The sequence below is a fragment of the Pantherophis guttatus genome, chromosome 8, assembly GCF_059756535.1.
Source record: "Pantherophis guttatus breed Tessera chromosome 8, ASM5975653v1, whole genome shotgun sequence".
Taxonomy (NCBI): Eukaryota; Metazoa; Chordata; class Lepidosauria; order Squamata; family Colubridae; genus Pantherophis; species Pantherophis guttatus.
The window spans coordinates 49227608-49241598 of record NC_142070.1 but is presented as its reverse complement, the minus strand read 5'-3'; the positions used below and the strand labels follow the sequence as shown (position 1 = coordinate 49241598).

The 13991-nt window shown below is 38.4% G+C and overlaps 1 protein-coding gene across 5 annotated transcripts in view; it reads right to left on the bottom strand.

Annotated features, from left to right (window-relative positions):
- The window catches only part of GPM6A (glycoprotein M6A), a 218035-nt gene that overhangs the window by 60249 nt on the left and 143795 nt on the right, over window positions 1-13991 (bottom strand). For 3 of the 5 annotated variants that reach the window (XM_087874848.1, XM_087874847.1, XM_060686754.2), the window contains exon 2: window positions 12370-12441. The exons of the other annotated variants lie outside the window; for them this stretch is intronic. In XM_087874848.1, the coding sequence (XP_087730974.1) occupies window positions 12370-12441 (72 nt within the window). The remainder of the gene's footprint in view (window positions 1-12369; window positions 12442-13991) is intronic. 5 annotated transcript variants of the gene reach the window in all.

Below are 13991 nucleotides of genomic sequence, written 5' to 3'. Positions count from 1 at the left end.
AACTCAGTGGGATCGTCAGAGACTTTTCAAAGCATTTTTTTTATCACCTCTTTGGCCAAGAGATTGCAGAAAAAAATGCTTTGAAAAGCCTCTGACGATCCCAGTTGAGTTGCGCGATCATCAGAGGGTTTTTTTTTTTACTTTTAAAAGCATTTTTTCGTCAGAAGAGGTCGTAGAAAAAATGCTTTTAAAAGTAAAAAAAAAAAGCCTGTGATGATCAGTTGGGCATGGGAGGGGGGGTTCAGGGATTTTTGCTACTGGTTCTCTGAACCACTCACCGCCATCGCTACCAGATCAGGCGATCTGGTCCAAACCGGGAGCATTTCACCCCTGGCAGGAGCCCTGCCATGCCCAGCGAGGGGGGAGGAGAAGAGTCGACAAGGGAACCACGTCTCACTCCACGTGTTTTGTTTCTCCCCCGCCCCACCTGCCACTCCTATCAATAAAGAGACGGCGGGGAAGGGAAACAGCTGACGGAGCTGGAAAGGTAAGACATGTGTCCCACTTCTCACCCACCCTATCTGCCACCCCCAAATTGCATCCCTAAAGGGGGTAGGTGGCTAAGCGAGGGGCAGGAGCCCTGTCATGCCCAGCGAGGGGGAGAGAAGAAAGAGCAAGGGAAGCCATGCATCTCGCTTCTCCAGTGGGGTGGGAAGTGTTGGGCTGCTCGGCCGGCATGAAGAACAGGGAGGGGAGCTGATGGCAGCGACGGGACATCCAGTCCCATGCTCGCTGCCTCCTGCACCCCCAAAATAATAAGACACCCGCCCACCCCTCCCCCCCGATAATAAGGCTTATTTGGGCGGTCGAAAGAAAATAAGACCCTGTCTCTTATTTGGGGCAAACACGGTACTTGATTTATTTCCTAATCAAATCTATTATGCACTACATCTATTACACCAAAGAAAACCTAAATATAGTTATAAAAATACATATGACATAATATGTTCTAAATAACAGGGGGAAATCCATATTATAAATGCAGATTATGTTGTAAAATGAATTCAATCCTAAAATTGCAGATTATACAATATAGTAATGTACTAATACTGTAGATTATACAGAGACATGCTGCATCATTTTCTCATTCTTTGAAGGCTTCAATAAACAAAAAAAAATGTATTTTTTATACATAAATTTCATGTTTAAATCAGGAGTATATGTCATATTTGTTAAGACATGAATTCATTGATTCTCCTAAATTATATATTCACATTCTTTATGTCACAGCTTAAATATGTAACTAAGTTTCATTTTTCTTTTTAATTCCATATAAAATTGAATTGTTGGTTTCCATTCAGGTGTTTCAATTCTTAAGGATGATAAATTACTGAAGTATCCAAGATACTCTTTAATTAATGCATATTTCAATTGTGTATACTGCCAGCTGTATATGTATGCCAATTCAATGTGCAATTTTGCAAAGTCTTTAAAACAACCATTTGAAATCAGTTGATCTAAAGGACTGATAACAATGAAAAGATTTTCAATATTGCTAGGCCTGCAATCTAATGCAGTTACATAGACATTTTTTAAAAAAATTCTCATCAATCGGTGAGAATTTTAAATCTTTTTAAAAAACAAATTCTCAACCCTTGGCAGATACCAGTACCTAACCAACTTAGAATGAGAATTTTTAAAAAAATTCTTTCCACCACATTCTTTTTCCCTAGTAGATGGCATTCTACTGGTTTGCTCTTTATCATAATTGTCTTTCCAATGACATTCTTTTCCTTTCTGTATGCAGTTGCTAAAGAGAATCAGAATATGATGGAAACAATAATGAAACAGAAATTGTCCAAACATACTATTCAGAACTAACATTTTTAGTTTTCATCTGTGTCACCTGTGTGTGAGTTGGGTAGCCAAATTAGTTAAATAAATAAATAAAAAATAAATATTATTTAACAACATATAAATGAACTACTATCCTTATGGGATAAAATGTTAGTTATGCCCAATATGTATGTTTTATGCTATAACAGAATAACAGTTTTGGAAGGGACCTTGGAAGTCCTCTAGTCCAACCCCCACTTAAGCAGGAGACTCTATACCCATGATGGCGAACCTATGGCACACGTGCCACAAGTGGCACACAGAGCCCTCTCTGCGGGCACACAAGCCATTGCCCCAGCTCGGCTCCCCTGTGCATGCATGCACACCTCCCACCAGCCAGCTGGTTTTCAGGTCTCTGCCTTGCATGTGTGGGGGGTGGGGCGCATGTGGGAGACACACGCTCATGCGTGGGGGCAGGGCACATACAAGGGTCATGCATGCATGCATGGGGGTGGGGGTGGTCACGCATGCATGCACGGGTGGCGTGGGTGCATGCGGGGGTCACACATGCATGTGTGAGGGTGGGCGCAGGGGAGTCGTGCGCCCATTGCATTATGGTGTATACGCATGCGTGCTTTTGCTACTCGGTGCCGAAAAGGTTAGCCATTACTGCTCTATACCATTCCAGACAAGTGGCTAGCCAGACTCTTCCTTAATGCCTCCAGTGATGGAGCACCCAAAACTTCTGAAGGCAAGCTGTTCCACTGGTTAATTGTTCTCACTGTCAGGAAATTTTTTTAGTTTTAGGCTGCTTCTCTCCTTGATTAGTTTCCATCCATTTTTTCTTGTCTTGCCTTCTGGTGCTTTGGAAAATAGATTGATCCCCTCTTCTTTGTGGCAGCCCCTTAAATATAGGAACACTGCTATCATGTCAGTCATAGTCCTTCTTTTCATTAGAGTAGACATACCCAATTCCTGCAACTATTCTTCATATGTTTTAGCCTCCAGTCCCCTAATTATCTTTGTTGCTTTTTTTCTGCTTTCCAAAATCTCAACGTCTTTTTTATAATATGGTGACCAAAACTGGAGTATTCTAAGTGTACTCCTAAGTGTGTACTAAGGCTTTATAAAGTGGTACTAATGCTTCAAGTGATCTTTATTAATGGAACCTACGATTGTGCTGGCTTTTTTAGCTGCTGCACACTGCTGGCTCATATTTAAGTGATTGTCCACTAGGGCTCCAAGATCTCTTTCAGTTACTTCTATTGAACCAGGGTTCATCTAATCTGTACCTGTACAAAGTAAGTAAGCCTTACTTTTCTCTACATTTGAATTTCATTTTGTTAGATAGGGCTCAGTATTCAAGTCTGTCAAGATCCATCTGGATCTTGAGCCTTTCTTCTAGGGTGTTGGCTATTCCTGCCAGTTTGCTGTTGTCTGCAAATTTGATGAGTTCCCCTTCTATTCCTTCATCTAACTCATTTATGAAGATGTTGAAGAGTACTGGGCCTAAAATGGAACCTTTGGATACCCATGGCTTACTTCACTCCATAGTGAATATAGATGTACGTAACTCCAATAAAGGACTACACATTGAGTATAGTTTGTCAGCCAATTACAAATCCATCTGATACTGTCTATCCCACATTTTTTTTAGTTTACCAAGAAATACTTTGTCAAATGCCTTACTGAAACCTAAGTATAGTATGTCCACTGCATTTCACTGATTCACTAATTCAGTCACTTGCTCAAAGAATGAATAAGATTTATTTGGCATGATCTGTTTTTGACAAGCCCATGTTGGCTTCTAGTTATAACTTTGCTTGTTTCTAGGTGTTCACAGATCTGTTGCTTTATTATCTTTCCAGGATCTTTCCAGTTATTGATGTCGGGCTGATTGGTCTGTAGTTTCCTGTATCTGGTTCCTCCCTACTTTTTTTTTTTTTTTTTTTGGAAGATAGGAACCACATCAGCTCTTTTTCAGTTCTCTGGTTAATTCCCCAGGATCTTTGAAATATATGGTTCAATGATTCTGAGATCACATCTGCCAGCTCCTTCAGAACTCTGCAATGTAATCCATCAGGTTCCAGTGATTTGAACTTGTGTAGAGCGGATAAGTGTTCTCTTATCATATTCTTGCTTATTTTAATTTGTATTCCTAGCCTGTTTTTTACAGTTATGTTTTTGGTAGGTTGGGCTGTGTTATCTTTTTGCATTAAGACAGATGCAAAGAATGAATTAAGCAACTCTGCTTTATCTCTACTACCTGTTACTTCCTTGCCATCTTCTCTCATTAGTCAATTGATTATTTGCTGGACATTTTTTCCTTGTTTTTTATATGTTGAAAACAACTTTTTATTATTATTTCTGACTTTTGTTGCAATTTTTTCTTCATTCTGAGCCTAAGCATTCTCTTTCCTAATTACAGTAGTTTCTCAGATAGTTCTTTGTGTAACCATGCTGGTTTCTTCCTGGATTTCTTGTTTTTCTTTTTCAACCATATTGAACTGGACTGGGCTTTTATAATCATATTTTTCAGTTTCCCAAGCTTCTTGAATTATTTTCCCCATTAAGATTTTTATCCATGGAATCTTTCACAAGCTCTCTCTAAGTTTGGTAAAATCAGCTCTCTTAAAGTCTGAGTCACTGTTTTGGTTATGTTTTATTGTTTGTATTTGCATTATACTGAATTCCAATAAGACATGGTCACTTTCCCCCAACATTCTGGTAATTTTAACTTCCTCTATCATTTCTTCGTTAGTAAGAATTAGGTCCAGTATACCTGTCCCGCTAGTTCCCTTCTCTACCTTCTGGATGACAAAGTTGTCAGCTACCGTAGGTTGGTCAGGAACCAGTTCGATCTCCCACTTGATGCAGAGTTTGTATCTCCAGTTGATGTCAGGGTAGTTAACATCTCCCATGTTTTTGGAATCTGAATTACATTGTATTGATTTTCTTTTCTTTTGTTATATGTGTGTTTGTGTGTGTATGCATGTGTGTGTGTGTGTGTATGCATGTGTATATGTGTGTGTGTGTGTGTATTCGAATCCAAGTAAGGGTATGGCTAGCTGATGAGAGCTAAATAGCTTGAAATAGATTTATACTAGTCTCCCTTTATTTCTTTATCAGCAAATATAAATTTGATATATATATAGTTAGCTACCTGGAGTCACAAAGTTGACATGGGCCACCTTATAAATTCTTTAAATAAATAAGGGGGAAAAACTGTAAAAATACTCTACAATGCCACTTCAGAAAGGAGAGGATATGAGCATAAAATTTAAATCTGCCCAATTCACAGCTCTCAAGAATCTATAAAAGGACTCACCCTGAGATCTTAAGAGTATCAGCATGGCTAGCTTTATTCAAATAATTTTGCTGATAACAGACACTTATTCATTTTTCTGGTGGAAGCTTATATGTCCTTATTTGAAGTACTTGGAGTCAGCTTTTAATGTGTACATTAAATTTATAAACAAGAGATCCAAAGAAATAATAAACTAAGAACAAGGATTAGGCAATATTATCATTTAAGACATCCTTAATTTAACTGCAAATATATATCATGTTCACTGTATTTTAAAATTAAATCTTAGTCATAATTACAAGCGCCTCACTTTCACTTGAGTTTCCAGGAAATGTCCCAATTTCTCAATCAATATTTCACCATAAATAATGGCAATAGTTTTCCTAGAAAGTACAGTAATTGCCATAATTGCAGTAAATGCCATATTCACTGAAACATGCTCTTTAATTTTCATGCATATCTTCTGTACTGAAACATTCTATAAGATGCTAGAAAACTAGCCAATCAGGCCAGGAAGTCACTGATCCTATCCTATCCTAGCCTAGCCTAGCCTAGCCTAGCCTATCCATCTACAGTCAAAGAAAGAGTTAACTTATTTCTATCAGGCAGCTTTCTCTAGGAAATTGATAAGAAGAGAGCCTGTATGCTTCTTTGATATGGCTAACTGTATTGGCATCCTCTATGACTGTGAGATAGATAGATGATAGATCGATCGATCGATCGATCGATATTGATTCTTAATTCTTTTAAATACTCTCATGCTTTCAGGAAGGACTTCATTTTTTAGATACTGCCATTCAGTTAACAAATAGTTGTTAATTCTTTGACATTGAGCTATTGCTTGTATATATCACATTTGGACCACTATGGTTATTATTTTAACTTTCCTTAGCTAGATCCTGATTACAATTAATTAAAAATGTATTGTTCTCTTGTCATTTCCATAGCCATGTAAGAAAGGAGTTCTCAAACTTTGTGATACTTTGACCCCTTAAAATGTTAAAATGAATTTGTGTGATTCCCCACCCCATGAATAAAACTAATGATTTCATGAGAATTGGAATGCAAATAATTATACCATTTAATTTAATAATTAAAGATTATTTATATGTCAAAATATATAAAGTATAAAAGTAAAAAACTATTTAATAGAAATAAAAGAAATAAACAAGACTCCAATGAAAGTTAAAAGCTTATTTTTAATGGGTAGGATAGGGTTGTTTATATTATATTATACTTTCGTATAATTCCAGAAATCTGAGCTGCACTGTGAATACAGCAACTCTCATTCACCAAGAATTGGAATGGCAAGTGAGGTGAGTGTTTTCTTAAAATGTTGCAACTTGCAAAACACTGCTTTTGGCAATTTCCCATTGTAACTGTACTGAGATAACGATTACAGCAGGTATCATCCTGCTGTACAGGTTATACAGATAACCTGTTCACAGGGAAACAACAATAAACAAGTAATAAAATATTCATTGCAATGGTGCAACACACACTTATTTATCTATTTATTTGTAATATTATTGCAAAGTATAAACTTGCATTGTAATGTTATCATGTGTATTTTGTTATTTTGGCATTATTGTAGTTTGGACTGGATGCTTGTGAATCACATCTTTGTTTTCTTCTAGCCTTGTGCTTGGTGCTTATAAATCACACCTCCAATTATTCCCCTCCTTGCAATATATTGTCCCACTTCCATTCCCCTCTATATGTATTCCTGCTGCAGACGTGTCAGGTCAGATGGCCAGAGCATTGTATAAGAACCCCATATAATCCATGCAATGTTACTCCTTATTACATTGAAATATAATGTGGTTTTTTTAAAAAACAAAAGCAAAAATATCACATAAGTTTCTGATAAAAGTTCTGGGGAGCTGTCATTTTGCATTGAGAATACTTTTAGATTAAATTGTTCAGTCTGCTTTAAAAGGACTTGTGCGGCAAGTATCCTTCTATGCAACCCGCTGGTGGCTATGACCACACTTTGGGAAACACTGTTTAAATCAGGGTGTCAAACTTGATTTCATTGAGGGCCACATCAGGGTTGTTTTTGACCTTGGGGGCCTGGGGGTGCATGGCCAGGGTGGGTGTGACCACCTCGACATCACTCATTGAGGCTCCATTTTTGGCTGTGATGGCCTCCTGCAGCCCTCTGCCAATGAAAACGGAGCTTGGGGAGGCAGCGGGCTCTCTTTTTGCTGGCAGAGGCACCGCGGGCCGGTCCTTCGCTGTTTCCAGGGCGGCCCCGCGGGCCAGATCTAAGTACCCCATGGGCCAGATGCGGGCTGTGGGCTTTTAGTTTGATACCCCTGGTTTAAATGCAATCTGGGTAGTTTGTGTATAGTATAATGAACTGAATATGTATGTATGCATGCATGCATGTATCCTCCAAACTTGTGGATATCTATGGTCTCTGAAGCAATCTATGCTTCTGAGAAGGGTGATAGTATATACCTGCCATTTTTTAAAAAAATCAGTGATTTTCACCCATTATTTATGGATTTAATTATTGGATTTATTGTTACTCTAAAGAGCTATATTCAATAATCTTTTAGTACACAAAGCACCACTTTCATTAATACTAATTCATCTCTTCCATAAATTTTATAGCCAGTAAAATTTAACTAAAATTTATATTTACGAAATTATATTGGTGAAATTCACAGCACATTATCTTTTCAAATACTTTTTGTAAACTTTTTGAGCAACTCTGAGCAATACTACAGTAAAAGAAAAAAAATCCCAGCTGTATATCTTGACTCTTAATGCCTTAATATTTTTAAGCAATTTCAACTACTCTCCCATGATTGCCATGCAGCCAGCATCTCCACTGAGTTTATTTGCAGTTAAAGTAAGTAACAGCTTTTTCTTTGTAACAGTGATGACAAAGTCAAGGAAATCTGACAAAATATTCTGATTAAATTTAAGCCAGTTTTTCAGTACCAGTGTTGAGAAATACACACATACATATACACCTCTGCACACATACCGACACACATACATTCTACAGAATTCTCTGTTGATGAAACCTATAGGCCTAAGTGCCTCTATCTGGCTAATGCAGCTAGATTAGAGGTTCCAATTACCAAGTTTGTCATAAAGTAACCTTCTATTGCTGTTTTGGTTCTATTCTGCATCTTCTCTTTGATTCTATTCTAATAACAAACATGGCAACTTGGTAGCTCTTCCTTCTTCCAATCCTTGTTCCTCTGACGACAACCTCTGCTATTTTTAATCAGTTACAATTATTCAGAATGTGAAGTGGAATAAAATATAATCAATAAAGCTGCTACCTTCTTATATCAGTATTTGCACAGTATCTGCACAATAAAATCGCTCAGATTCGGGAAGACCTGGACTCTGACTGGATAGATTCTGGCGGGGTGGCTGAGGCGGGTCTTGAGAATGTTATCTGGGACAAGTTCAATTCTGTGACTCCTGAGGACGTGGACAGGATTCTGGGGAGGTTAAATGCAACCACAAGTTTACTGGACCCGTGTCCCTCCTGGCTGGTACTGGCTACCCGCAAGGTTACGCGAAGCTGGCTCCAGAGGATTATAAATGCTTCTTTGGGGGAGGGTTTCCTGCCGCCTGCCTTGAAAGAGGCAGTGGTGAGGCCCCTCCTTAAGAAGCCTTCTCTGGACCCGGCTGTTATGGCTAACTACCGTCCTGTCTCCAACCTTCGCTTTATTGCGAAGGTTGTTGAGAGTGTGGTTGCGCAACAGCTCCCGCAGTACCTGGATGAAACCGTCTATCTAGATCCGTGCCAGACCGGCTTCAGGCCTGGGTACAGCATGGAAACGGCATTGGTTGCATTGGTTGATGATCTCTGGAGGGCTCGGGACAGGGTTGCTCCTCTGTTCTGGTCCTATTAGATCTCTCAGCGGCTTTTGATACCATCGACCATGGTATCATGCTGCACCGGGTGGAGGGATTGGGGGTGGGAGGCACCGTGTTGTGGTGGTTCTCCTCCTATCTCTCCGACCGGTCGCAGTCTGTGTTGGCAGGGGAGCAGAGGTCAACCTCAAGGCACCTTGTTTGTGGGGTGCCACAAGGGTCGGTCCTCTCGCCACTCCTGTTCAACATTTATGTGAAGCCGCTGGGTGAGATCATCCGTGGATTTGGGGTGCGGTGCCATCTGTACGCTGATGACACTCAGTTGTACATCTCCACCCCAAACCACCCCAACGATGCCCTTGAAGTGATGTCTCAGTGTCTGGAGGCCGTGCAGGTCTGGATGGGGAGGAACAGGCTTCGACTCAACCCTTCCATGACTGAGTGGCTGTGGATGCCAGCATCCCAATATAGCCAGCTGGTGCTATCGCTGGCTATTGGGGGCGAGTCATTGACCCCCACAGAGGGGACTCACAACTTGGGCGTCCTCCTGGACACACGGCTGTCTTTAGAAGAGCACATGATGGCCGTGGCCAAGGGGGCTTTTTATCAGGTTCGCCTGATACGCCAGTTGCGCCCCTTTCTGAGTCAGGATTCCTTATGCACAGTCACTCATGCTCTCATCACTTCTCGCCTGGACTACGGCAACGCTCTCTACATGGGGCTCCCCTTGAGGAGCACCCGGAGGCTCCAACTGGTCCAGAATGCGGCCGCGCGGATGATTATGGGAGCGACATGGCGCTCCCATATAACACCTCTCCTGTGCGAGCTGCACTGGCTCCCGGTGGTCTTCCGGGTGCGCTTCAAGGTGTTGGTTCTCACCTTTAAAGCGCTCCATGGCTTAGGGCCAGGGTATTTACGAGACCGCCTTTTGCTACCGATAACCTCCCACCGGCCAATACGCTCTCACAGAGAGGGCCTCCTCAGGGTGCCATCGGTCAAGCAATGTTGGCTGGCGGCCCCCAGAGGGAGAGCCTTCTCTGTGGGAGCACCCGCCCTCTGGAACGAGCTACCTCCCGGAATATGGCTGATTCCGGATCTCCACACTTTCCGTAAGGCGTGAAAACGTTTTTATTTCAGCAAGCCGGCCTGGCCTGAATAGGTTTTATGGGTTAGGTTTTTTTTAATTGTATAGCTAGGGGTTTTAAATTGGGAGGCCGATTAGTTTAATTTATTTTTAATTATCTTAACTTTTATATTGTATGTTATTTTAATTCTTGGCTGTTCACTGCCCTGAGTCCCTTCTGGGAGAAGGGCGGGATATAAATTCAATAAATAAATAAATAAATAAATAAATAAAATATCATTGTCCTACTTTCATGCCACATTTCAGGAAATCAATTGAATGCATTTAAATGTATTTCTATTGGCTACATTATATATTCAAACTGTAAACAGAAGACAACTAATATGTCAGGTTTCGTTGCTATCTTAAATAAACTTCATTTTCAAACGCAAAGTCTCTAATGAATCTTTTTTATTATTATTTAAGGATAGAGAACGACATTTCTGAACTCTTTTGAAGCCAAACTGGCCCCTCCTTCCAACACCCTCCCCTTCCGCTCTCCAACCCCAATGTCCCATTGGCCATCATGCAGATCCATCTCTTCGTCCCAGCATGTTCTTTCACAGGAATTTGCCCCCCTCCCTCTATCACCCAGGTAACCCTATCTGCTGTCTGCAGAAAACTAAGTAAAAGTTCATCTCAGCAATAAATCAACGCTTCTTCTCTTTCATTCATTCCAATCATGTCAGCGCTGGAAAAGAGCCTAATTTGGAACGCTGACATAATATTTTTCCCATATACTGAATAAATTATTCATGTCTCATTTATAAATGCTCAGTTTAAATATAGCATGTAAATAAAATGTTAAAAGATAACTTCATTTCAATTATTTCACATGAAGAATTTTGTTTCTTTAGCTTTCCCTGCTTTTTGTGCAAATACCCCCCCCCTAAAATAGCATTTAATAAATGCTATTATCTTTTCCATTAATTTTACTTTTTTATACTAGGGAAAGGTGATATATACTGCGATTCTCATCTTTTAGTACAATATGAAAGGAGGCCAAGTTCATCCTGTAGCTTCTTTGCTTTATAAAAAAAAAAAGTTCAGCAGTCCTCAAGTGAAGCTCAACTACTGCTGATTTCATCCAGTTTTATCAAGAGTAAGAAGAGGTTTACCATTGCCTTGGTTCTTTTTTTTTTCCAATTGAAAGTCATGCCTACACCTCTGGTATTCCTTAGAGACATTCTACCTGAGAAGCAATTATGTAAAACTAATTGTATGTGATTTTATTTAGCTTCTAAGCCTAGGCAAGAATGATCACATGCTAAAATATGCTGCAGGTTGAAAGAGACAATATGGCAGCCTCCTCTCCTCCCCCAAAAGTCGTTTGTGCTCAAAAAGATACAAGCCCTGTACAATATGGCTAACCTACTAACCAGAATAATTAATATCATGATCCACTGCTGGAGGCTCCTAATCAGATATTCTCCAAACATGTGACTGCAGGACCCAGAATTTCCAACCAGCATCTCCTCTACATTTGTGGTATACCAGGTTTGGAAATTCTCCAGGAGAAACAGCCAAGAAGAAAGCAAATTTAAACACTTCCTATTGAGTGATGTTGACTGTGTGAACAATCCTGAGACTGATGGGCTGTAGTTTTCTTTATATCTTGTGAAGAAAATAACTGCTATTAGTGGATCAGTGATCACAATAAAATGTACTGTATGTGCGATTGGTGCGACTAGAAAAATGAAGTTAAAGACCTAGGCAATTCTTTGGCTGATACAGACTTAAATCAAGGACATTAATCTCAAAGTTATGCAGCAAACACTGTACATTAAATGAAATTTTGTGTGCAATTTAAACAAAATTTAGGGTTACACTTGACCTTAAGAGTAGGGTGTCTTGTGTTACTTTCCAAAAAAATACACAAGGACACAAATTGAAATTTATTTTATTTACATGCAGGTCTTGAGGATGAAGCATACATAGCTCATGGCTTTAGTGTGGGCAAATCCAGATTAAATAATATGAAGCTAATAAACACAGCAGCATCCTTCAGCCGTTCTGATGATAGTAGGAAGTTTAGCTGTTGAAGGACATACACAAGAGCCAAGTCAAGTTTACAGTACAGAACATCTATGGAATTTTCTAACTATATTGAAGTCACGCTTGTCAAAATCATAACCATAGTCCCCAATTTACAACTGGTTTGCTGGCCAGTTCCTCGTGTAAGATTATTGTTCCTTTTTATTTTGGAAGGAGAAACTATGTTCATAGAAATTAGGCTATGCAAAGCAAGTTTTGTCTTTATGCATATGACAGAAAACCCTATTTGATGAAGAACTAAAAGAGCAAATGTACAGCTTACCTAAACGATGACAAGTGAGATGCATGTTAACCAAGCAGATTTCTTCCTCTCTCCCTGTCCTACTTCCCATATCTGAAAGGTGTAAACACCAAGCAGGCAGAAAAAAAAATAAGTACATGACTAATACAACTGATTTAAATAAACATGGGTGATGGATGGTTTAAATATGGAAAATTCCTGAATCTAAGGAACACTGTTTATTATCTTAATACAAGATCCAACATCAGAGATTTTTTAAAAACCAGTTATACAAAACTGTAAAATAAACATATTAACAAAGATATATTAATATAGAACTGCACATAAAAATCCAAGTTTAATTCATTTGTAATAAATCTTTCTGTAAAATTTTCTAGTAACCACAATCCTGTTTTATCAAATAATAAAACTGAATAAAAACAAATATGTGAATTCCTCTAAATAATGGATGATAGACCATCTGATTCTAGCTCCCAAAACACAGAAGAATAAATTTAGGGATAATCTGAACCAGTAACACTGAAAAAATTGGAGTAAGTTGTCAACTAGCTAAAAAGGAGATAAACTTACATAAAAGTCTATATATAACATAAGTTTACTGCAATTTTAGCATATAAAATTGTGGTAGAAGGCTGCAGCTATCCTATATGTTATAATTTATATATTTTTGATCAATTTATATATATATATTTGATAAAGTTAATATCAAATAATAAAAAACAAATACTATAATTTTTAGATAGACAATTATTTAAATGACTATGGAAATATAATTTTATATTTCAGGGTTTGTTTGTTTTTTAATTTCTTATTGCTGTTGAGAAAACTCTTATCACATGCCTGAAATCATTTTTGGAGGCTTGGAAACCTTCCTGTAACGAAAGATACATCCGGGCTTCAGCAGTGGGAGGAGAATTATTCAAAATCATACAAATATGTGTCTGATTTTAAGAAATTTTTTTATCAACTTCCAACTGAGGATTCTGTAATAATCCCCAGAATCTCATTTTATCTCTTAAAGATAAGTTTTACTCCTGTAGTCAGTTGCACTGGATTGAAGAAACATTTTCCATCATAAATGTCTTTTTATTAATTTATTTTCAGATCTTATACAGATTTTTAAATATCAAAATTAAATTTTGAAGTTAACACTTGTTATACACAAAATAAAACTATGATTTGAACATGTGAAATTAGTATTTTACTGAAAGAGTGTATCATAATTATAGTTCTTTTCATATGCAGAAGTTCCAATGGATTTATGGAATTTTGTATATAGAGTAATCTATCTATATTCTTAGATTTATCGGTAGTATAACATCATTGTACTCCTTTTCCCATATGTAATTTAGAAACATAAAATGTCAACTTCTTTGCTTTCATTTGTGATGCTAGCTTTGGCTCTTTTGCTAATGGTTGTGTATTGTATAATTTAATATTTATTTATTTTGTAATATATATGCTAGTTCTGTGTAATTCTATTGTCATTTAGTTAGCATCTGGTGAGGCTATGCAAATTTTTAAAAAGCTTTTTCCAGTAGTCTCCACATATGTTTACATGCACAGCCACTTTCCTTTACTGGGAAAAAATGAATCAAGTGACTGAATATGCACAGGCATTCAAAGCAGCTGTGCAACTGTGG